Source organism: Numida meleagris, chromosome 5 (assembly GCF_002078875.1).
Source record: "Numida meleagris isolate 19003 breed g44 Domestic line chromosome 5, NumMel1.0, whole genome shotgun sequence".
Lineage (NCBI taxonomy): Eukaryota > Metazoa > Chordata > Aves > Galliformes > Numididae > Numida > Numida meleagris.
The window spans coordinates 32,214,128-32,238,644 of NC_034413.1; the positions used below are offsets into that span (position 1 = coordinate 32,214,128).

A 24,517-nucleotide genomic window follows, 5' to 3' on the forward strand; every position below is an offset into this window, starting at 1 on the left:
CAACCTTTATGATTCTATGACCTCAGCCCTGCTCATGGAGAACACGCAGCATGGTCACGCATGATGGGAGCCTCTCTCCAGACTCAATCCCAAAGAGGAGAGGACAAAGCAGCAAGAGGAAAGGTCCCGAGGGCCTGACCCAAAGTCTGCTGGGCAATGGGGGCTAGATGCTTTCTGCTCAGAAGGGAGGACAACTGTGAAATGCAATTGAAAATAACACACCCATCTAAATGTTCCGTGCACTTGCAGAATAACAAATGCCCCCACAGTGGGCACATGCTTTGTGACAGCTACTTGAGCAAAAATGCTATTCCAGCCCCACGTCAGAGTGTGCTGGGGATTGCCAGACCCTGGAGATCCACAAGACATGGATGAGCCTTGTGGAAACCACCAAGATTCCCCATCCCAGCCAGACAACCCACAAGGTGAAACAGGACCCCACAGCAATGCAAGCAGGAAGGCACAAATTGTAAATATTTTTAATTATTTGTAGGTCTTAGGCCATAGAAGTCCCAAACTAACCCTTGTCCTCCTGCAGCATCGCTGGAATTCTTTTTGTGGGATGCTGTAAGTGGAAAAAGGGAGGAGTGCTGGGGTGCACTTTGAAACATTTGTGCTTACAGATCACAAGCATTAGCCCACGAAGAGCACAGCCTGCACCCAGGCACAGGGCTGCAGGCAGCTGGGATGCTTCCACCCTAACAAAAGGATACGGCCCCGTTCACAAAGCATTAGCGCTCCAGACCATCTGTGCAGCACATTTAAGAAACTTGACGAATGGAGCCCTTTTCCAGAAGTCCCCAACACCCTGGCTGCTTCCTCCTGGGGAAGTTCTGCCTTTCCCTGCCCATCTCACCAGGCTGGGCACTGCCCCACAGCCGTGGGAGCCCCTGCTGGTGCCACCTCCCTGATGTTCTCAGGTGGAGCCCCAGGGGGGGGGGGGGGGGAAAACAGGCATCCCCCAAGCAGAGCTGGGTGCCCTTCCCATCCCCGCTGCAACACACTTTTGGGCTTCCAGCTCTCTCTTATCTTGCAAATATTCCTCCCACTTATCACAAAGGAAAAAAAAAAAATTAAAAAAAAGTGGAGAACATCAGTTTTTACAGTTTCCCATAAAGAGAGCGTGTTACAATTTAGAGTTAAAACAAAGCGCCATTCTTTCACAACACAATCTCGACTTTGTGCTACAAGGCAGACAGTTTGCCTTCATAACGCCAGGGAGGGAGGGAGGGGGTGGAAAGAGAAAAACGCGACTGCAAAGGGATTTCCTCCCTTCCCTCCCCAGGGGAAGGAGGAATGGCAATGTTAGAACTCCCTCCCCCAGAACAGCCGCCTGGATTTCAACAAACGCAAGCTTCCCGTGGGAATCCCACTGGGTGCACAGCACGCTCCGGCCGCATCCCACAGCGCCCTTGTGCTCCGGAGCTGCACGCACGGGATGTCCCAGCACGGGGTGCTGGGAAGGGCCAGGAGCACCGTGGGGACATCTGCTGTACCAAGGGGACCCGTCACCAGGAGGGCTTTGGTGGCCTCGCAGCACATGGAAACACAAGCAAGAAACCACTGAAAGCACAGCATAGAAACTTCCCATTCCAGCAGAGCACCCCCAGAATGACACCATCACACTACTGGAGAAATAATAAAGGTTGGAAAAGCCCTCTCAGCTCACCCAGCCCAGCCTCACCTGCCCACATCCCTCAGTGCCACATCTCCACAGCTCTGGAGCACCTCCAGGGACAGTGACTCCCCCACCTCCCCCGTTCCATAAAAACAAAACCGGCAGCCAGCAAAAAAAAAATTTTTAAAAAAAACCACAGAAACAAATAACTGCTGCCTTCTCCTTCAGCATCTTCATTAGCGCCCCTTTTCTTTCGGCAGGTTCCCACTACGCTAATATAAATGCGCCCGATTAAACACCGACAACAAAGCCCCGCACCTGTAATCCCCAATTGCAACTGGGCACAGGCTGCGATTTACCTCCCCGTGGCATCCCGAACCTCTCTCGGTGGATCAGAACAGAAGGACTGGTGCTGTGCAGATCAAAGAGCAGCGGGGAGACGCTGTCCCTGCCACAGCCCGGGCTCCGTGGAAGGCAGCCCGATGCCATGCAGCCGGCTGCTTTCACGGGGACCAGCCCTCCCTCACGAAGTTTGAGCGTTTTCTTTCAATAAAGCGGGATGCGTGCGGGGCAGAGCTTGAGGAGCTCAGGGGAAGATGATTTAAAGGAAGACGAGCAAGCAAAGGAGCGGGAGGGGAGGTAAAAAAAAAAAAAAACAAAACCAAAAAACAAAACAATCTAAAGTGTTTTCAAGAAATAACAAGAAGTCACCCGAGGCGAGCTGGGCGCTTCGAAAAGCCGTTTTCCCTTTCCCTATGGGTAACAGAGGAATTAGAGCAATCCCTTCCATCGCGCTCGGCGCTGTTCGGCCACCAGCAGCCCCGCGCACCCCGATGCGGCGGCTCTCACCCTGCTTCCCGCACCCGCCGCTGTTGGAGAAGTTCGGCAGCCCAGCACCGTAACCACCCCCCCACCCCCAAATCCCCGGATCGCGGCGGAACCCCCGCATCTCGTTACCTGCGGCGGGGCGCTGCCCGTGGGGACATCACCTGCGGCGGGGCCGCTCCCCCCAGCCGCGCCGAGCGAGCCCAGGCAGCAGCCGAGGGGGGGAGGGGGAGGAGGAGGAGAAGGAAGGGGTGGGAAGGAGCCCGAGCGGCGCGGAGGAGGCTGGCGCAGCGCCTCTCGCTCAGGTAAGGAGTATTTCAACCCTCCGCCCAGCAGCCTGTCCCCAAAGCGTGCCCCCCTCTGTATCCCCTGGGGAAGGAGACCAAGCTCAGCACGCTCTAAGGGATGGAATCCAGGCTCTGCACCCCCACGTTAAGGGGTTCAGGCTCAGCATCTGCCACATTATAGGGTCCAGGCTCAGCAATATCCTAGAGTACTCCTCCCCACGCTTTATGGGGTTTAGGATCAGCACTCCCTCCCAGGTGATGGAGTCCAGGCTCATTGTTCCCCCCACCTCCATCCTCCTTTCACTCCCCTCCTGTCTACCCCCCCCCCCACACACACACATATTATGGGGCCCAGGCTTCCCATATCAAGGCGTTTACTCAGTCCTCTACAAGGTCCAAGCTCACAACCCCTCCAGAGCATCCCCCAGATGATGCAGACCTGACTCAGTGCCCTCCCAAACCTCCCCCTTATTACAAGGCCTGGCTTCAGCCTCCTCCCAGGAAAGAGGTCTGGCAGCACACTGACACCAGCACATTGGTGGCTGCCTCTTGCACAGAAACTTCAGCCAAAGGCATGCATTGGGCACACAAAGTTCTAACACAGCCTCTATTTCTGGTTTCTTTTCACGTTATTACCTTGTGCAGGAGGGCCAAGCAGGCCCACAAGCTCAGTGTAAATCATACATGAGTGGAACAAGATACAGGCAGCATGCTGGCAGCAGTATCACACTCAGAGGCATGCCAGCGCCTGCATACAGTTATTATTCCTGCACACCTCTCCCTTGGGCACTCTGTGTTACCAGGACAGTGCCACCAGTGCACACTTCCACCCAACCCTCCAAGGAAATCCCTGGAGGATTTCTCCCTATGGGTGACTGTGGCCTTACAAGCAACAGGCATCTGGATGGGGACAGGAAGGAAGACAAGTCCCCAGAAGGATTAGATTGTCACTGGTCGCCTTGACTTTCCATCAAGTGACTTGTCACTCAGTGACAAAATGAGGAGCTGCACCCTCACCACTTCCCACCAACAGCTCCTCATTAAAATCCCAAACAAAAGCACTTGGCATTGCCAAAGTCCCTCACAGGACCTTGCACACTCACCTTCACATCCCTCCTCCTGCAGCAGCAGCAGTTGGTAAATGCCTCTGCAGGAGCAGGAGGGGATAATTAAGCCCTTGCCTCTTGCACAGCTTCTGCTAATTATGCAATTACCTCGGCTCCTCCGCTGATTGATCTGGGCTGGGCAGGGGGCTGTACCCTGTGCCCCACAGCCATGGGGAGCCTGCGGGTGGATGGGGGTGGCACAGGGCAGCTCCACGTTGCAACACACACCAGAGCCAGCCCCTGGGTGTTCCCTGCAGTCTGGGGTTAAGCACGAGTCCACAGCTGAGTGCAGGCAGCTCCCGTTGCGAGCTGAGACGCTGGCCGATAATTTCACCTCAGGGTGAAATTTGCTCTGGGTCTGCCCTGAGGAGCTCACCCTAAAGTTGTAGCTTTTTGTTGCTGTTGTTGTGGGTGGCAGCGAGCCGTTGTCCGGCGCCACATTCATTTCCAAGCCCGCGTCCCACGGAATTTTCAGGCCAATGTTGGGATCATACCGTTTATTTAGGAATAATGGGTGGAGCAAAGCGAAGCCCCGTGTAGAAGAGCAGAGCAGCCGCTTTCTTTTTCCTTGCTCGCTCTCCACAGGCAGAGCAGGAGGTGCCATCTGCAGGCACAGCACCGAGCAGCACCCTGTGCCAGCGCCTCATCGCCCCGGCTGCGGAACGCTTCCCTTCCATCCCGGCTGAGAGCAGGACTCAGCTCCTAGAGATGGAGGTCCAATGGGCCCGACCACACGTCGCCATCGGAGCGATGAACAAGGAGAGAAACTTTCCGAGCACACGTTGCTCTCGCCGCGCAGCCCAGCAGAGCACAAGCCGCTCTAATCACAAGCTACAGTCCTTCACCATCTGGTTAGAGCCTAATTACAAATGCAGGAAAATAATGTGCTTTACAATTGCACCAGTAAATGCTGTAAATGATTTAAATGCATGCATATGTTCCCTGCAGAATTCAGCATGCATCTGCGGCTTCTTCTCCTCGCGCTAGGCACACAAATCAAGGAAAAAATACCCAACTCTGATGAACAGAATGTCCCTAGGATGGTGATTTTTATCCCTTCTTCTTCCCCCCTGCTGGAATAGCAAACGGGGCCTTTTTGTAACAATTCATTCAGCAGCGTTTTCTTCGCTCCCATTTTAAAAACTGTTTATCGCCACCGTGTAAATATAGTACAAATTACCCCATAAAGCACTCAGAAGGAGCACGGCAGCCGGGTAAGCCTGCAGCTGGCTGGTGCTGTTTCAAAGCAGAGCCTTTCTGCGGGGCGGAGTGGGGGAAGAGCTGGCTGCGAGGTCCCAGCTCCGCTTGGCTCAGCTGCCGGGAACAGGGCCCCCAAGCTGGGGTTTGGGGTTTCCAGCCGTGCTCTGGCTCAGGCTGCAAAGTCATGGAGGTTTGCCAAGCCAAAGCGAGCTTCAACTCAGCCAGCATCTGCAGAGGGGAAAATGGCTAAGGGATGGGATGGGATGGGATAGGATGGAATAGATCTTTCTCTTGAAGGGCTGTTGGGGACAGTCCTGGCTACAGACATCAGGATGCTGTGTGCTGCTGAGAGTATGCCCTGCATGGAGCTGGTGGTCCCCACAGTGATGGGTACCACACGCCTCCACCCTTGTGACCCCAGCTCCAGGCATCAAGCCACCAAAGGCAAAGCCACCACTGCTGCTTTTGACCCAGCATCCTGGCCAAACATGAAAAGGATGGATCCTGCCCCAGAAAGCATGCGCAGCAGGGCAGCCAGGAGGCAGCTTCTCTTCTGTCCTGTCGGTGTGCGTCACCACCAAGGCGATGCTGGCGGACAGCAAGGTGGTTTCAAAGATGCCCCCACTTGCCAAATGTTCACAGCAATGTGCCAAGGGCTCTGGACCGTGTGTTGCAGATGGAGAGGTGGCAGGAGGCAGTTTTCCCATCCCTCAGCCCACGTAAGGCTTTGGAGATCAGAAAGTCGCTTGCAACCCACGTGAGGCAAGCATCATGCCATAACACACGTTTCCTTTCCTCCCAGAGCATGCCGGTTGGCTTTAAAACCCCTGGAGCCTGCACAAACAGGCTCCAGAACTGGCAGCAAAGTAGCTGGCACCACTAAGGACAGAAAGCACACAAAAAGGGTCGGGCACAGGCTCAGTTGTTCTCTTTTGAGCAGAAGCTGCAACAGATGCGTCTCCTCCACTTCCTGCCCTTCCATCCAACCCCTCTCCATACCATCTTTCCATTTTTGTTCTTCCATTTCACAGCCTCTGCCCTCCCGTGGCCGCTTGGCTGTGGAGCCCAGGTGGGTGCAGGAGGCAGCGCAGGGCGCAGTGGCACCACGGGCTGCTTTGGCAGTGACACCGGCCCCGGGCACCGCACAATCAGCAGCTCTTCCCCTTGGCAGCGAGCAGGCATCCAGGAGAGTTTTGATTGAGTTTCACTTTGTGAGTCCACGCTCATGAATTCTGCAGGACTCTGCTTGTCTTGTTGCATGCCAAGCCCTGTGGAGATCATGGCAGTCCTTTCCCCAGCAGCCAGATCACATAGATCAGCAACCAGGCTCCCTCTGCACCACATGAAGCCCTCAGCAAGATGAGCTTGAACCTTAGCTGAGTGTCTGAATCCCCAATAGTGAGGATGAGAAGAAGCCAGGCTGCCATCACTTGGCTCCAGGCTGCTCCAAAGAATGTTTAGGAAATCGGTGTGTTTGACAACCAGATTTACTTACAGAACTGCAGCAGAGCTTGCACCTTTACAACACATGTCAATAGAAAAAGACAGTGAAAGCATTTACAGCTCTGCTCATCTCTGTGAAGCAGCTGAAGAGGTGGTATGAGCCAGAGTCCATCTGGCAGAGCCTTTTTGGACTCTGGCTCCATGCAGCCTGGCTCCATCCCATCATGCACATGGGGAGTGGCACCATAGGACGTGGTCAGTCATGGCAGAAAGGAACCCAAGTCATGTTCCAGCCTGTGCATCTCCAAGAGAAATCACTCCAGACACCAGTACATATGCAGAATTAACTTTATTACCAATGGTATCAGACAATCGAGTCCTGTCTTGAGAGGTATTTGGTCATTTTGCTCTGTAACATCATGGAGAGGATGAGCAGACGTGCAAAGCAGCCAGTAAATGAATCAGACCTCGTAACACCTGGTAAATGGGGAAAACCAAACAACACAGAGCAGAAGACCTCTAAACTGCCTTTAAAAGCCCACCAAGGCTACATGAAGCTGAAGACATTTATCTGAGATGCCACCAGCGTGTGCCCAGCCTTGGGCATTTCCATCTCAGAAATGACTCCAAGACAAGAAGCGAATCTCTTTGTATCCAGAGCCACTCACTTTCTAACCAATGAATTAGAAATGTTAACGCCATTGCTAGTGCTTGTGCTGTTGATAACAGAGCCCACATGTGCAAAGTTGAGTGCTGTAAAGCTTCTCTTTATCATATGCCCTATTACTGGGTGTCACAGTAACTCACCCCCCTGAAAGCACCTGGGGACTGTAATGCCACCCATTTGCTTTAATAAACCTGCTATTTTCTCCTGTGATCTCAGTAATTGTAACATCAGAGCCCCACTGGCAACTCTCCCCGATTTTACAGACCTCTCTCAGCCCAGGCTAAAGGCACCTTAAAAACAGAGGACCTCTTCACATTTCAGTTTCCTTAGGATTCACCTGCAGATCAGTAGGGTAGTGTACACAAACACCACCTTCACGACTGCACCCAGCAGCACAGAAAAGCAAATAGCCACAGGCTGGAAAAATCACCTGGAAAAATTAATGCATGAGGAAGTGCAAGTGGAATCTCCCTCGCACACACCAGGGTTTCTCTTTCCTTGGAGAAAGGCTCTCTCTCTAGGCTCACTGAAGGCTTCAAGGGCTGGAGTACCTTTGGTTCCACGCTGCCATTGGGGTTTTATGCAGTGAGCTGCCCATTTCCAGGGGCATTTTAACGAGGGAGAGGTTTCTTTGACTGCTCAGGCATTCCCTTTGCTTCCCTGCAGTCAAGGCTTTTGGTCCATTTGCTTTGGTTCCCAACTCCTCCCGGCTGGGCAAGCCAAGAGCATCCCTCTGGCTCTCCCCTAGATAAGGTGCACCACCAGCACAGAGCATGCGGAGCCCAGGGCTAGCCCCAGGACCAGATAGAAGCTCATCACCACCCCCGCTGCCTCGGCCATTTCCTTGGGCACGATCTTGGGGCCATAGATGAGGGCCAGCGTCCCCAGGTAGCCATTGCTGAGCCCCAGCAGCGTGGTGAAGGCCACCGGGTAGATGTCGCAGTTGAAGAGCACCATCCTTATGTGGGACCGGGGCTGGTAGTTGCAGAGGATGAAGAGTGGGAGGAAGATGGTCCTGAGGAGGACAAGGGCAGGCAGCAGCCTGCTGTTGGGGCCGGGCGCCTGGATCCAGGCAGTGATCTGCCGCCCGCACCAGTCGGCGAAGTTGTACAGCAGGAAGCTTGTCAGTGGCACAAAGTACTTGGTGGCCCACAGGCTGCTCGAGGCCTGGTGGACAGACTGGATGCTGGAGGAGAGCGAAGGGAAGATGATGATGGAGACCCAGAAGACAAAGAAGAGGCAGGAGCCAAGGGCAGCAGTCTTGCGCAGGATGGGGCGCAGGGGAGGGACAGCGGTGCTTTGGGGCAGGCCGTGTGCCGGGCCTCCTGGCTCTGCCTCGTCCTCCATGGGGCTGCTGGGCGACATGGCGGCCAGTGATGGGCCCTCCCAGCAACTTCCCATGTAATACCTGGAAAACGGAGGAGGGAGATCATAGAGAAGTTGAAAATTTGGAGTGGGAGAGTTTCAGCAGCACCCTCGCCAGCAGCTCCTGAGGAACACAGCTGACTGGGCATGGTGACTATGGGCTGACAGTTGGGCTAGATGATCTTAATGGTCATAGGGTCACAGAATCATTAAGGTTGGAAAAGATCACTAAGATCCTCTAGTCCAATGGTTCACTGATCACCAATATTGCCCACATCCCTCAGTGCCACATCTCCACAGCTCTGGAACACTTCCAGGGATGGTGACTACCCTCACCTCCCTGGGCAGCTTGTGCCAGTGCATCACCACTCTTTTGGAGAAGTGTGTCCAGCCACTTTCCAGCTACTGCCCCAAGCCTGTAGCGTTGCCTGGGGTTGTGGTGACCAAAGTGCAGGACCCAGCACTTGGTCTTGTAGAACTTCATCCCACTGGCCTCAGCCCAGCTATCCAGCCTGTCCAGATCCCTCTGTAGGGCCTTCCTACCCCCAGGCAGATGGACACTTCCTGCCAGCTTGGTGTCACCTTCAAACTTGCTGAGGGTGCACTCAATCCCCTCATCCCGCTTATCAATAAAGATCTTAATAAAGATATTAAAAATGTCTTTATGGAGGCCAGTGGTGCTGCCCTGTGGGTGCTGCCAGAGCCCGGCCATACCTGGAGTACTCCAGGTGGGGCAGCAGGAGGTACACCATGATGCAGACTACAAGGAAGATGTCCGCTGTGAGGAAGTAGGCCAGAGCACTGTCAGTCACGTTGGCCGCTGCCGCCAGGTCGATGATGGACGCGATGGCACTGACCGTGCCACCCATGGCCTGACCTGCAAGGTGGCTGTTTGTGGGGACTGGTGGAGCCAGAGGCCCCTTGAACCCCCTCCGTCACATCACACCAGAGCCAGGATGTGACCCAACCCGATGGGCCAAACTCATTAAAACAGTCCTGTTTCAGCCCCAGGAAAAACGTCTCCATCTCCATTTGATTTTTTTTTTTCCTTTCCTCATGGTTTCTCAACCGTCTTACAGTACATTCATAATGTTATCAACATCAGCAAGCCTCCAGGGAGCTCATCACTCACAGCTCCCCGCGTGCCCCTCATCACTTATGGAAATGCATGTAAATGCTGAGGGAGGAAACAAGGCAACGTTTAAGATGCAAAGTGAGGAGTGAAAGGACAGCATCTCCTCGTGTGGGGAAAGGACAGATCATGCTGTGGCTTTGGCTGTGGATGCTATGAGGGATGTTCTCCCCTGGGTAGGGATGGTGAAGGTCTGTCCCTGCTGAGACATCAGCACAGGGGATTGAAGGGCATTTGCAGAAATGAGAGCGCTGGCTCATGTGACCCATCATGCTTCTTGTTCAGCAACTTCCCTTTATCTCAGTCTGCAAGTTTTTGGTTTTTTTTTTCTCATAGGGCAAAGTGAACTTTCTAAAATAAACGCCATGTGACAAAATGCCAGATGCAAAGGGAATAAACCCAACCCAGAGCAACCCATGGAGCACAACCACACCAGGAACCGGGACACAGCAGGAGACCCTTCATGCTCGGCACACGCACCTGCGAGCAGTGCCTGAGAGTTCCTCATGGGGAAGCGGCTGCTCAGGCCCAGGATGCTGCTGGTGAAGATGGTGGAGGCACCGCTGACCACCACCACGCAGCCAATGGTGAGGATGAAGAAACGGGTGGTCCAGGTGGACGTATCCACCTTCACCAGCACCGTGATCACCAGGAAGACGGACAGCATGACGAAGAGGGAGGACAGGATGCGGACGCTGGCGGACACCCTGGGGACAGCCGGGAGGAACAACTCTGTGACCCTCCTCTAAACCTCCCTCCCCTGAACCCATGTTCTACCCTCATTTTAAAACCGTAATTCAATAGGCGTGATGCAGGGAGTAGCATCTCCTCTGCCATGAGGATCAAATTCAATTCCATTCAGAATAAAGAAAACCAAAGGTGGAGGAGATCACTGTTTGATCAAGGTGGTTACTTGTTACACAGGCTCTCAGCTCACCCATGGGGCAGAAAGGACAGAGGAGGAGAGGGGAAGGCAATCCACCCTGCACGCACCTGTTGACCAGCAGGAAGTTTCCAACCAGGCACAGCACCGAGGGCACGGTCGAAGCGATGGAGATGTAACTCTCAAAGTAATCCTAGCAGGAAAAAGGGTGGGAAAAGAAAGGTCAGGTGGAGCAACACAGACTGCTCCAGCTCCTAAATCTGGCACGACACAGCACAAAAGGTGCCGTTGCCCAACCCCAGCACGCAGCCAGGAACCAGGAGGCGTTGGGCATCTTTGCTCTCCCCCCTCCAGGTTTCTCTGCAGCTTTGCACCGTCTTCTTTTAATCAGTTTACAAGCACGTTAATTTATTCCTCACCATCAAGAGCTTTACTGCAAGCGACGGGAAATCTAATAATCACTCCTAGAGGGGCTGTAGACACGGAGATGTAAATGCCTGCACTTACTGCATCGGCTTGGGAAGCAGCAGGCTCAAAGCTCTGCAGACATACAGTGAATTAGGGAAGAGACAAAACAACATGCTAAAACTAAGCCTTATTTACCAACCTACCCAAAAAAAGCCCCCGGGGATATTTAATATGCTTCCAAGTTAATTTTCTTTTTGAGGCGGCGGTGAGGAAACAAAGCTTTAGGAAGCTTTGCACCAAGCAGAAGTACATCTGCACTTGCAGTGATGCTGTGCTTCAAGCACCACAGGGAAACACCTGTTTGCTTGCGCAAGCAGCAGGAAGGGAATTTGAGAAAGTATTTAAGAAACTTGAGAGTCTGAGCTGCACTTGGTCACCCAGGGAAATTTTACTCCACCTTACCCACGGCCAAATGCTGCTGGAAGAGAAGGAACAAGCAGAAGTGTTTCAATTGCTGTTGTTTCTGGCCAAAAGGAAAACAAGAAGGAAGACTGTGAGTTGGCTCTTCTATTTCTGCTGACTCTCTGCAATGGCCTGCATCACTCCCATGGATGTGGTTTGAAACAAAGCTACAAACCAACGGCGTCATATTATACCACTGACCAGCAAGCATCACCACGCCCAGAGGATGGGAGTGCAGCATACTGGGACGTGTCGGGCTTGAATCACAAACCATTTGCAAGTTTAAAGCCTTAGGGAGAGTCTTTGCCATGGCCAGAGTGCTTTCCAGAAGGGCTGCAACAGGGGCTGGTAGCTTCCTTTTTGATTCAACTCAACCACCAGAGAAGACCCAGGTTGCTCTGCACTGACAGAAGTAACAAACCCTCATGCTCAGGAGCATGCTGTGTGCATTCAGATGCTGGCACATTGCCAAGCAAGGAAACAAACTCAACTGTGCCCTTACACTGGTTATGGAACCAAGGATAGAAGCTGGTGTCCATCAGCTTAAACCACCCACGATCCCCATCTGCACCAGCACGCTGGTGCTCCAGCACTGTAGTCCAAGCACTACCAGCTGCACAGTGCTTCCTCTTCATCAAAAGAAGCCCGCACAGCAGGCTTTGGAGCTACCAAAATCAGCACAGCTGTGAGTACCATAATGGTGTCAGAAAGCATAGAGAAAACATGCGCATTGCAACTGGTTCTACACTCATGAAAAAATGTGCCCAAACCACCTGAGCAAGCTGGGCAGCAGGAAGAGCGGAAGCGGACTCATCACAACCACACTTTTTCCAGCCAGAAGGAAACAGCATCATTTGGTGAGGGAGCAAGGAAATGAAGGGAGGCCATGCCTCCTGGGGGCATCCCCATGCAAGGACAAGGAGGAATAAGACAAGGCTTTTGGGGCAGAAGAAGGCTTTTTGTGGGGAGAAGTGCCTTCTGTGCCCGCTTGCTAGCAAGCCAGCTGCCCCTGGTGCACATCAATCGCAGCATGACAAGTTCCCCATCCTATATGCCAGGAGCCAGATGTTTACGGCCTCAGTAGATACTCCGGTCACACCTGCCAGACCTCTTGAGAACCTCCAGGGTGCTTCCACCACCACTAGGACTGCACACTGCTTGGTTGCGTGCTCCCTTAGTGGTGCCAACTGGTGTGCACTCACCTGCAGGTCGGAGGGTGCCGCGTCCGCCTGCTCCGAGCAGTTCTGCAGCTTGTACGCCCAGTAGTGCTTGGCCGTGATGAAAAAGTTCCACGGCAGCAGCGACCCGACGCCGAGGAGGAAGAAGATCACGTAAGCCCCATAGAGGCGGTCGCTCGGCTTTGGCTGGCTGGCTCTGTTCACCGAGGGCTCCTCGATCAGCGGCTCTTCATCCGGGGGAAAGCTGCTGCCCGCTGGGTGCATGGCGCCAGCACGCTGCAGAACAGCCGCATGAAGGGGGTTAGCAGGTGGGAGGCAGCTGGAACTGCCCCATGGGTGCCCTGCGGAACCGGTATGGGGCTTGAGAGGGCTGCGAGCTCCCTCTGAAGCTGAGACTGGGACAGGTCCACCACAGCAGCACCGTGTGCCCATCCAGCAGGCAGCATGGCACCTGGCCCTGTTCGTCGCAGCTAATAATTAACCTGTGGCCTCACTCACTTTTCCCTCTTGTAAGCAGGAAACCCAGCTCCTGCAAGGCTCGGAGGAACATCATAACAGCTCATGACCTCGTGCTGTGCAGTGACCCATCAAACAGGCTTCTCACAGCGTCCCACAGCTGACCCCACGCCCCCAGGCTTGTAAACTAACTCAGCACGGTGAGGGCTTCGCGAAGCCACTAGTAAAACTAGTGCAACAGCAGCGGGCTTTGCAGGGCGACTGCACAGCCACGCAGCTCCGCCAGGCTCTGCCCAACGGACCCCCCCGGCAAAAGCTGCGAGGAAGGCCCCGCTAAGGCTGCGAGGGGAGAAACTGTCGGAAAGGAAGGGTTTTGCAGAGATCCTTCCAGCTGGACTGGGGGAAGCGCTGCGTGACATCCCTCCACCCGTAGCCCCGCAGCCCCACTTACACGGGCGCCGCACGCCCCGTCGCCTCCTTCCGTGCCGGGCCGGGCCGAGCCAAGCCGAGCCGGGCCGCACCGCTAACACCGCCCCGCTCCGCCCCGCGGGGGTGGCCCCGGCCCGGCCCCAGGGCGGTGCCGCGGCGGGCGGAAGGGAAGCGGTGGGAGGTGGCATCCCGCCCTCTGCTCGGCGGCGCGGCTAGCATCGGTTCCTCATCTCTGTTTCCTTCTTCACCCTTTGATCCCCGACGTTTTCCCACTTTTTCAAAGCATGTTTTCAGCCTTTTTTCCCCTCCTTCCCCCGCACTCTTAATGGGGACAACGTGGGCTCGGTTCTGGGGGAAGACACCGAAGGTTGAGTACATCACTCCCTCCCAAGGGTTGGATATTAGGGCACGTTTCTCCTCATAAAGAGCAGTGATGCACCGGCACAGGCTGCCCAGGGAGGTGGTGGAGTCACCGTCCCTGGAGGTGTTGCAGAGCCGCGGAGATGTGGCCCTGAGGGGCGCGCGCACACACACACACACACACACACCAGTGCTTTCTCTTTGCAAGCAGCCAAGCAGAAGCTCGTGCCCAACCTGCATCACCAGTGGTGATGCGTTGAGCTGGAAAAGCTCTGGAGGAGCACAGGGGGATCTCTGCAGAGGTTTCTTCTTGGGATTTTCATCCACATTGATGCGCCAGGCTGGAAAAAACACCTGAGGAACGAGCGCAGCCTGAGTCAGTAACCCATCGGCTCCAAGGGATTTGCCTGATGTTTCTGACCTGCTGCGGTCTATCATGTCAAAAAAACCACTCTTGGAGAAGGGCCTCGGATCACAACACAAGAGACTGTGACAGCCAAGCAGGGCAAACAAAGCCAGGCTGTGCTTAACGAAGCTGTGACGGTCCCTCGAGTCAGCATTACCCATGCCCGAGATACTCCACGCTGCGGACCCACAGGTCAGCTCCGGTCAATTCAGTGCACTGACTGCAGAGATTTGGACTAGCCTAATTTTAAGGGGGAAAGAAAGGGCCAAGTATTTCAGCAGGAGCACATCCCATGCTGCAGGAGAACAAAAAGGGCAGCCATACCCTGCAGTAACCCCAGGCCACCACAGCCAAGGGCTATGGCTGAGGGCGGCTGTCCCTTGGGAGTGCCATACCTGCAGCACCCAACTGAAGCAGATGGGAGGAAAACCACCCGGGGCGGTCAGGATGACCTCCAGAGCTGAACTCTGGGCACAAGAGGTGGATGAAATTGGGCCACAATGAGCGAGGGTCCCCATGTCCCCTGCCCAGTGCGGCAGCCCCAAGAGCAGCAGGGTCCACAGGCACAGAGCTCCAGCAGCCGCCAAGCCCAGCAGGAACCAACCGCCGAGTGATGCACGCAGGAGGAGAGAGCAGATTGTCTACTTTTTTTTTTTTAATTATTAGACTAGGAAATATAATTTATTGCATAAAAATTAATTTGTTACAATAGGAACGCTAAACTTTATTTACATTTCTTTAGTTTACAGAATAAACAGAATGCAGACGGAGAGGATGCCCCCAGGCCCATCCCCTGGACGTATTATTATGGAGACAGACGCTGCCAGCACCACATGGCCCACGGCTCCATGGCCCCAAGGTCGGCACTGAACGGCCCCAAAGGGAGGGGAGACGGACACAGACAGACAGGGTGGGAAGGATAGATGTATGGCCGCATGCTCCACGGAGCAGACAGCGAGAATGAGAGTGAGAGAGATTCAGATGAGCCCTGTCCCACACCTGAAAAGAGCAGCTCGCCTCCCGCAGTGGATTTGCCAAAGCCCTATTTAATGCCAGCAGCCACTTCGTTGGAGCAATTCTTCACTGTTTTCCCAGATTTGCTTCTTCCCCTCAGCTCAGGGATGGGGTGTCACTGATTACATGCTTACATGCAACCTGAAGGAGAGTGGAAACCCTGCTGCAGTGGCAAGGGGATTTGCCCAGAAGCCTTCCCACCCCAAGCTTCCAACCTGAAAAAACTTATTTTTTTTTTTAATAGACAATTTTCTAAGACACAACAATCACCGAGTAAATACTTCTACCTGCAGGTAATCTCTATGTTTAGCCTTCAATGAGACGCCATACCTTTGTGATGAACCTCGTTATCCTACGATTACTTTCCATTCATCACGCAACTTCTCCACTGTTATAAAAAGCCAACTACAGGAAAAAAGGGAGAAAATAAAGGAGGTGCAATGGGATGGAAACCAATGGCTGCTTACGTGCTGGAACGCTTAGCCCGGCTCCCAACCTGGAGACCCTTCCTTACCAGCAAGGTAGCGAGGTAGAACTCAGCACATGACCAAAAGAAACCCAAAGAAAGCAAACTAAGGACTCTGTTGACATTTTTGTTCCAACCCCAACAAGAAGCCAACACCTCAAACCGCTGGGCGGCATGGGGCACATCCACAATTTCAGCGGGCTTTGTGCAAACATGCAGCAACCCTGATATGTGCAATGGCATGGTGACCCCCAGGCGTTGTCCTCGGACCCCACACAGAAGCAGGACAGCCCCACGGATCTCCCCAACACAGCCCACAGCCCCACACCTCCCTCCCTGCATCCCTGCCAAAATACTGACCCAAAACCAGGGACCCTGGAGCAATGCGGTCTGCACCTGAACCTGCCTCTCCCAACCCCAGGCAGGAATTAACTGCACCATCTGGTTTTTTGTTAAAAAACAACACTTTGGCCTGTGCCTCGGCGCCGGGCTGAAGTCTTTGGTTTGTATTTATCTATATGAAGGCGCAGTCATCCTAAAAGTTCCCCCAGAACTATGCCGGGGAAGAATTCATGAATGGATTTGGCATCCCCTGCTGATGCCACAAGGGATGGAGACAGAGCCCAAAGATGAAGGAGGAGGACCAAGAGAGCATGGGGACAGGGGCACCGTGCTGTGCTGCTCCTTACAGAAAGCCATGGAGAGAAGCAGGGCAACAGCCCTCCCATGCACCTGCAGACCCCGCTCCATGGGACTGCTGCCAGGAAGGGGAACGTGCAGTGAAAACCTGGAGGAGGGTCTCAGCTCACCCTGAAGCACAGGAGCATAGAGGCACTTAACCCTACGGACTTCCTGGGGTCCCAGGACATGTAAACAAGGTTTGCTCAGCTCGACCGCATGCTTTCCCTACAAAAGAGCGTTCATTTAAATCTCTCTCTGCCACTCTGACCACAACAGTGCTCTTGTTCTCTCTCTGTCTCTGTCTCTGTCTCTGTCTCTGTCTCTGTCTCTCTCTCTCTCTCTCTCTCACACACACACACACACACACACACACAAAAGATTTATAAATCTTTCTTTTTTTTCCATATTTTTTTTTAAAAAGGACTCATCCAAAGATCTGGATAATAAATTATTTGCGTTTCCTAAGAAACTGTGTCGGGTTTTGTTTTTTTTTTTTCCTTTTTTCTTCCTTTCCTACTTGCCTTATGAAGCTGCCTGAAGCCTTTGACAGAAATAAGCCGCTTGCCTAGGTTGTACTCGTCTCTTCAATGCAGAAATGCTATCAAAGGAGGAGGAGAACCAGATGGGAGGGAACTCAGAGGAGAAGGAAAGCCCCCACCGCCTCGGCTCAAGAAGCCCTGGTTCCTCCAGCATCACCAATGCCATCCGAGAGGAGGAGGAGGAGGAGGAACGCTGTGTAACACTCAAATTGCTTGTAAACGCTGAGGATCGGTCTGTAAGGCTGACAGTGATGTGGGGAGGGAGAACTGGGGCCCTCGGCCCTTCCTCGCTCAGCCCCCACACAGGGAGGGGTGCTTGGGAAGGTCTCCCTTCGACATCCCCCTGGAGCAAGGGAGCACTGTCAGCAGTCGCCCTCCGTGGCCATGACCACCAGCATCTCGCTCTTGCCCATCTCTTCTAAGGCACTGGCCAAGGTGTTGAGATCACCATCGTCTTGGTGCTCGGCTTCCCATAAGTCCAGGATCACCCCAGTGGGGCTGGCTTTGGTGGCGAAGTAGTTCAGATACCTGCAAAGGAGAGGGAGAGAGAAGATGCAGGTTGGTACAATGCCCCTTGGGGATGGAAGGGTGGACGCTGCCAGAGCAGCCAACCTGTTTGCAGTGTGAACCACGACGGGAATGCCATGATGTATATGTCAAAGCCCATGAGCCACTGTCTGCGTTTTTATACAGCTAGCATTCATGCAAAAGCAGTGCAAGCTTTGTTTTGCTGAAATCATTGACCATGCCTCCTCCCTTCCTTTGGGCCTCAGAGGTGAGCCTAGATGGGAATATCACAAGCACTGATCCAGACGAACAAGGGCCAGGCCAAAATGAGGAGAGATCCAGACCACAGCACGTGTATATGGATGGAGATAACTATGAGTTGATATCTCTATATCTCTAGGTGGACTTCTATGGATAGATATAACCTAGCCAGATGCAATCCAGCATGGATGGAGCACAGAGCAAAGCTCAGGGAGACCCACCGGTCCATGGAAAGTTTCTGGGCAAGAAGTCTCCAGTCATTCCCCCTGGAGTTGGGAGCATCCAGGCTGTTGCAGATCTTCTGTCGGATGGAGAGGGGGATTTTGAAGGCATAGGGTCCCAGCTGGGTAGTGGGGGCACTGCTGCTGTGCGAGTGGAGGGTGTCGAATGAGTTGGCATGCTGCAAGGGGAAAGTGAGATATTTGAGCAGAAAGTCAGGAGGAGGCCCGGTCTCTGCCTGCATGTCCCCCTGCTGTCCCACTCCAGCTCACCTCTCCTAGTGTGACGTGGAGCTGGAAGATCTGCCCTTCCCCTTCCACCTGCCGGACGCAGATCTTGCAGGTGAGCTCGGTGGAGGCCTGGCTGTACCTCTCCAGTGTGAAAGTGCAGTGCAGGGCTCGCTGGCTGCCACTCCAGATGTGGTAGAAGGGGATTTCCTGCAGAGCACCAAAGCATGGGCTCAGCCAAGGGGAAATCCCATCTCCTCCAGCCACCCCGTGGGGATGAGGCAGGAAAGAGAGACCCCACAGACAGCATCCCACCGGGAAATTAAAACAGATCCCCTTCCTCTTCCATCCCTTCAGGCGGAGATCCTAAAGGTATCACCAGGGTAGCCGGTGCCCACCGCCCTGGGGACCCCAGGTTGCTCCTCACCTGGTACTTGGCCAGCAGCTTGCTCCTCCACAGTGAGTGGGGGATGTCATGGATGGACAGACGCAGGTTGTGGTAGCTGTCCTTGAAGGGCAGGGGCTTGGGCTCCTCCAGCAGGTACCCGCCCAGCGTCCGCTCCAGCTCCAGCACCTCCTGTGCACAGCAGGACAGGTGGCATCAGCCTCAGGAGCCCAACTCACCCCACTCCCAGCCCGACCTTCAGCTTGGACTTGTAAACTTGCATGTGAACTTCCATACATGCCTCAGTACTTCTCAGATAATGCAAAGGTGCAAAGCAGAAAGGGCAGCACTTTCAAGAACCCAGGCGCCACCCTATCTGTTTGTAATGCCATCCCACTAGAAACACTTCAGAGGGAAACAAACTCCAAGAGGCACAGTGCTGCCTACACCTCCACCTAGAGGCACTACAGCAATCCCGACTTGGCAGGACAAGGCACGAGGAATTAAACAACCATGGCACCAGTGGTGGCCCGTGCACCCCCACCAGCCTAGGCCCTCCAGTACAGGAGGGATGTGGAGTTGTTGGAGCAGGTCCATAGAAGGGCCACAAAGATGATCAAAGGCTGGAGCACCTCTCCTATGAAGAAAGATTGAGGGAGCTGAGCTTGTTCAGTCTGGAGAAGAGAAGGCTCCGGGAGGCCTACCTCAAACCTTCCAGTACTTGAAAGGAGCTTATAAGCAAGGGGACATGGTCTAATACAGCTGTGGGTGCCCCATCCCTGGAGGTGCCCAAGGCCATAGATGGGGCCCTGAGCTGGTGGGTGGCAGCCAGCCCACGGCAGGAGTTGAAACTCAGTGATCTCTAAGGTCCCTTCCAACCCAAACCTTTCTATGACAAGGTCCCTGCAGTACCTTCAGCGCGTCTGGTGTGTCCTCCAGGCAGTAGACCTTGAGGCTGTACTCCAGGGAGGTGCAGATGGCGGGGGCAAAGATGGCCAGCTGGAGCCTCTTGATGGCTGACCTGGAGTAGGACTCACCCACAAAAACGTAGGTGCCCAGCTGATCTAGCAGGACATGGCAGGATTTGGCTTCCAGCTGGCAGTAGCAGGGGGTATTAAGGGTCTCCTCATCCAGGGTCACCACTTCCTATAGGGACAGATGGAAACCAAAGCTTAGGGTCAGCCCTTTGCTTGGAGGATGTTGAGTTCCATGGTGCTTGGGGTCTTGGCTGGCCATAGGGCTGGGCTCACACCTTACCTCCCAGTTCCCCTGGTGGGACTGTGTTTTCAGCTGGAAGATCCAGTCCGAGGAGCCAACATCCGCGCAGTGGGGAATGGTGAGGACAACGGGGCGGCACAGCAGCAGGCCGGTGGGTCCGCAGGTCACCGCTGGGCTCAGCACCGTCTGTGTTCCCTCGGAGGGCAAGCTGGGGACAGGGGACACCGGTTGGACAGGGAGACCCACGGCAGGTGACGAGGGCAGAGGGAGGGCAGTGTGACTTACAGGCCGCTCTCCGCCTTGTTGATGACCAGGTACATCTCATAGAACTTCCCCTGCGGGATGGCTCCGTGCGGCACCAGCAGGCTCACCCCTAGTGCACCGCACACAGTGTTAGCCCCCAAACGAGGGAACGATCCCTCGGTTATCTTACACCCAAAGCACCCTTTTCCCCAGCGTGGGGCTTACCGGTGCCGGGGATGGTTAGCCTTCCCCCCAGGTAGCTGAAAGTCCCACTGGCACTGGTGCCATGCTCCCGAGGCAGGCTGAGGAGGTGCTGGGAGCCCTGCTGGGCTTTGCTCCGCATGTTCACAAATTGGCTGCCGCTGTCCCCTGGGAAGGTGCCGGCAGAGGGGATTCCCCCCAGCAAATCCGTCCCGTCATGCAGCCCCGGCGAAGAAGAGGTGGTGGAGGAGTTGTAGACCTTGATCTTGAGGTTGGGGAGAGGGTCAAGCAAAGGGGAGTTGGTCATGGGGATCTTGTCCGAGGAGTCCTGCAGGGCGTACATGGGGCCCCGGTACACCCCCGCATTGGCCGTCAGGTCCGGCTGCATGGAGGGGTGCAGCAGCTGGGGGTTGTCTGTGGGAAGAAACAACGGGAATGGAAAACTGCTCCTTAACTAGGGGATGCCCATGAAAATCTCTCCTCGCTCAGGATGCCACAGGATGGAGGGCACATGGTGAGTGAGCACAGTGCAGGGCTATAGCAGCTCGCACCTCCTCAGAGCCCTTGGCTTTCATACATTAGCAGGTTCCCCTAAACAAGGCTGGAGGTTCATCAGGACCCTGTTCCCTACACGTTTCTACGACCCGCAGCCAGACTCAGCCTGGGCTTGAGCTTGGGGATGAAACTTTTTAACTCAGAGGGAAGTGAGGCTCTGGCACTGCTGCCCAGAGCTGTGGGTGCCCCATCCCTGGAGGTGCCCAGTGCCATAGATGGGCCCTGGGCAGCTGTTGGGGCTGGGTGGACTTTAAGGTCCCTTCCAACCCAAACCATTCTGTGATTCTATGATGTTCTGATATCTCTTACCATGCCGAGCGGTCTTGAAGTTGACTGGGTGGAAGCCTCCAGTCAGGGCAGCTGACGAGTCTGTGATGTCGGTGTCGAAGTCCCGGCATCTCCTCCGGTACACCACCACCCCCACAGCCATGAGGATGACAATGAAGACAAAAATGGCCACCACCAGCCCGGCATACAGGGCCACATCACCCGTGGCCTCCAGCACTGGGAGGGAGGAGAGAAATTGAAACATCATGTTTATTCAGCTTCAGCTCAAAGTCATCAACCCTACTATCCTAACAGATAGCCCTGAGGAGTGAACATAATACCTATGCGCACATCATATACGTATACCCAAGCTATACGTTCACCTGCAAAGAGCAAGCGTCGTGACATCTGTACAGACAGCCCTCAGCATCCCCACCACCTCTTACCCTACCACAAGGCTCTTGATATTTAAATACTTGGTATATCTTGTATGGGGGACAGAGGAAGAAATCTGCCCAGAAAGGAGAGAGATGAACAGGGAAGCTGTCAGCCAGAAGGAAAGGTTCACCCCCTCATCCACCAATGTCAAGCTTGGGATGAGTCGATGTTAAAAAAATAACCCTGGGGCTCCCAGCTCAAGGAAGGGTGTCCTTGGTTAGGGTGACAATGCTTGGGGCATCTTTTGTGCAGCGACACCAGATGCATCGCGCTCTACCCAAGAACTGCACGCAGCCAGCAGCAACAGAGGGACAGGAGCAGAGCACGAAAGCAAAGTCATCACTGTCGCTCCTCAAGCACAGCACACAATTTAATGCACATGGGAGTTTGGGGCAGGTTTTAGTTGTTCCCTCTTCCCACCCTGTCCTTCCCCAGCAGACAACACGGAGCCCTGCCAAGGGTGAAACCAAAGCGATGCAGCGCAAAAGAAATCAAATGGCCATGAAATGAGCACTTACGGTGGCTTTTGGGTTCGCTTAGAACTCTTTTATCTGTTAGGAAAAACAAAGTTAGAAAAGAAAAGGTGAAGATGGTGTGATGGGGGTGGAATGACACAAAAGGCAGGCGCAGCTGGGCAGGGTACGGGGACACGGGGGAGCTCTGCAGGTGGCTCTGCTGCCACCGTGCCTTCACCATCCCCAGTGCTAAATTTTCACTGTCCTGGGACACATGTCCCAAGACGATGCTCTAATGGTGGAGCAGGAGGCTTCTGGGGCTGAGAAAGGGGAAACTGGTGTCACACAGCAGTAGGTGGCAGCATCAGCCTTCAGCATGCTTGCTTGCAGTGCAGCACACACCGCTAGTGCTGCTTTTTCCCTGTACACCTGGATGCTAGCTGCTGCTGCTCCAGAGCTCCTGCTGAGCACTGACATTTTCACAGCGGGGCTAAGGAAGCTGAGTGGATCACCTCCACTGCCAACAACCAGCGTTATTTCAGCACAGACCCCAAACCTAGCACCTCATGGGACAGTTAGATCCCACAGCGGTCACCAGAAATCCCCCAAGCCTTAGCACCAGCTGACAGCTAGCTCTAAGTTAACATTTCTTTCAGTGCGGCGCACTCACTGTGCAGGCAGAGCCCGTCGGTGCAGTTCTTGGAGTCGAGCAGCCCGCCACTGCAATCCTTGCCGCCGTTGCGTGGAGCTGGTGCAGAGCACTCGCGGCTGCGCCAGTGGGTGCACTCGGTGCTGCACGCTGACCACTTGCTCCACTCCGTCCATGCGCCGTCCACTGTGGGCCACCAAACACAGACACGCTGCTGGAGACACGACTCCCGACAGCAGGAAGGTGCCGGCACCCATCTCAGGGTGACCTCTGAGGAGATGCCAACCCCAGCCCTGATGGCATCTCCACGAGGAGCACGGCTGGAGCATGCAGCTGGGGTAGGACAGCAGGTTTGCGACCCCCTTACCTGGGCAGAGCGTGGTGCAGGTTATTTTCTGGAAGGGCTGCCCATCGCAGAAGGAGCCGCCATTGAGTGGTGCGGGGTTGGTGCACGTCCGGGTGCGCTTCTGCCAGCCGCGGCCGCAGCGGTTGTTGCAAGGAGACCACTCGGACCAGGTGGACCAGCCACCATTCACTGCAGGAGGAGACAGGCATGTGACGCGCAAAGCCTGAGCAATGCGGTAACAGAGCCCGTTTTGGCAGTGAAGGCTCAGATGGTCCCAACCTCCAACGCTTGCAGATACCTACACCTAAGAACATCCTAATAACATCTCCTAATGACCTGGTAGATATGCCAGTTCGGCAGGCCTTGGCCATTGCCTAATGTAGCACAATGCCTGGTGGGGTTCCCTCCTACCACCCCCAGGAAGTGCTCACAGGCCCCTCTGCTCGCAGGCATGGCCCCTTCCCAAAAGCAAGAACCAGTACCGTAGACGATGACAGCAGCCGTGGTGCTCCGGCGCTTGGCTACGATGTTCTTGGCCATACAGGTGTAATTAGCGGTATCCAAGAGCCGGGCCTGCTTGATGATGAGGTTGTGATCGATGGTGATGAGGAAGTTGGTGTCCTGGGCGGGATCGATGACATCCTCATTCCTTAGCCACTCCACCTGGCAAGGGAAAGGGTGGGAAGGAGTAAGGATGTGGGGCAGGATGGTGGTTAAGCCAAAGGGGAACTCAGCCAGGTAGAACATATCACAGGTTTTTATGGAAACGCCCATTCCACGTGCTCCCCAGCAGGATGCCTCTGAAGAGCACAAAGTTAAGCCAGGATTCAACCACCTGAACTCTTGCTGGAATCTCTCAGTGTCAGCAGGGCACAAGAGCCAAGCAAGAGATCTGGATACTCCAGCGCTGGCTGACCTCAGGCAGGTTGCTTCATCGCTGGGTGGCAAAGCGGGGTGCAGCACCAAATTGCAGGGCTGCCCATTAGCTTCTGGGTCTGCTTAATGAGGTCATTTGGGATGGGTGTGAGCTGATACCATCGCTGGGTGTGGGCACCAGCAAGGACAAACATCACCAAGGTCGGGATGTTGCAGCCATCACCAATGCTCCCAGGGTCTAAAGGCTTGGTGGGCATCTGCCATGATGTACTCCATCTCAAGGCATTTTTAGGGCTGCCCCAGGGCTGTCTGGGTGCTGGGAGCCCTGTCCCCACTCACCTCTGCCTGTGGCACCCCCTCGGGTGGCCGGCACTGCAGCAGCACCTCCTGCTCCAGTGGTACCTCCTTGCCCAGTGGCTCCTGGTCAAAGTTCTTCCGCAGGTCTGGAGGGGGAAAGACAATTGTTAGCAGCATGCTGCAGAAACAGGGCACCCCATAAAATCTTGGAGACGTAGAGCATCACCACAGCACACACACACAGGGAAATGCAGAGCAAAATGTGATGGGTAGATGGTCAGATGAGGTGATCTTAGTGGTCTTTCCCAACTTTAACGATTCTGTGATTCTGTATGTCCTGGGAGGATGGGAACCACGGTGATTTCCCACGTTTCAGGGCTATGGGGATGTGGCAGGATGCTGCTCCTCAGAAGGAGCAGGAGCACCTGTGCATCACTAGGTGGTGCTG

At 54.6% G+C, this 24,517-nt stretch overlaps 3 protein-coding genes across 12 annotated transcripts in view; all 3 read right to left on the minus strand.

Moving 5' to 3' along the window:
- CDH23 (cadherin related 23) overlaps nucleotides 1-4,311 on the minus strand; it is a 128,162-nt gene extending 123,851 nt beyond the window's left edge. For 6 of the 9 annotated variants that reach the window (XM_021400640.1, XM_021400638.1, XM_021400644.1 and 3 more), the window contains exon 1: nucleotides 3,945-4,296. In XM_021400640.1, coding sequence (XP_021256315.1) covers nucleotides 3,945-4,281 — 337 coding nt within the window. In that variant the 5' untranslated portion in view covers nucleotides 4,282-4,296. The other 3 variants (XM_021400643.1, XM_021400642.1, XM_021400647.1) reach the window with 3 other exon arrangements.
- SLC29A3 (solute carrier family 29 member 3) lies at nucleotides 6,810-13,593 on the minus strand. The gene is made up of 6 exons (XM_021399898.1): nucleotides 13,482-13,593; nucleotides 12,599-12,850; nucleotides 10,637-10,719; nucleotides 10,124-10,350; nucleotides 9,226-9,388; nucleotides 6,810-8,554 (listed from the first exon to the last, which is right to left on the minus strand). Exons 2-6 carry the CDS (start codon nucleotides 12,836-12,838, stop codon nucleotides 7,891-7,893), a joined length of 1,377 nt encoding a protein of 458 aa, XP_021255573.1. The 5' UTR covers nucleotides 12,839-12,850; nucleotides 13,482-13,593; the 3' UTR covers nucleotides 6,810-7,890.
- The window catches only part of UNC5B (unc-5 netrin receptor B), a 29,368-nt gene continuing 21,630 nt past the window's right edge, over nucleotides 16,780-24,517 (minus strand). Inside the window, exons 4-17 of one of the 2 annotated variants that reach the window (XM_021399839.1) lie at nucleotides 24,112-24,215; nucleotides 23,379-23,559; nucleotides 22,918-23,085; nucleotides 22,572-22,736; nucleotides 21,965-21,997; nucleotides 21,051-21,245; nucleotides 20,211-20,600; nucleotides 20,028-20,115; nucleotides 19,782-19,950; nucleotides 19,437-19,670; nucleotides 18,567-18,716; nucleotides 18,185-18,349; nucleotides 17,915-18,093; nucleotides 16,780-17,453 (exon numbers count right to left, since the gene is read on the minus strand). In XM_021399839.1, coding sequence (XP_021255514.1) covers nucleotides 17,288-17,453; nucleotides 17,915-18,093; nucleotides 18,185-18,349; nucleotides 18,567-18,716; nucleotides 19,437-19,670; nucleotides 19,782-19,950; nucleotides 20,028-20,115; nucleotides 20,211-20,600; nucleotides 21,051-21,245; nucleotides 21,965-21,997; nucleotides 22,572-22,736; nucleotides 22,918-23,085; nucleotides 23,379-23,559; nucleotides 24,112-24,215 — 2,387 coding nt within the window. In that variant the 3' untranslated portion in view covers nucleotides 16,780-17,287. The remainder of the gene's footprint in view (nucleotides 17,454-17,914; nucleotides 18,094-18,184; nucleotides 18,350-18,566; nucleotides 18,717-19,436; nucleotides 19,671-19,781; nucleotides 19,951-20,027; nucleotides 20,116-20,210; nucleotides 20,601-21,050; nucleotides 21,246-21,964; nucleotides 21,998-22,571; nucleotides 22,737-22,917; nucleotides 23,086-23,378; nucleotides 23,560-24,111; nucleotides 24,216-24,517) is intronic. The other variant, XM_021399840.1, reaches the window with a different exon arrangement.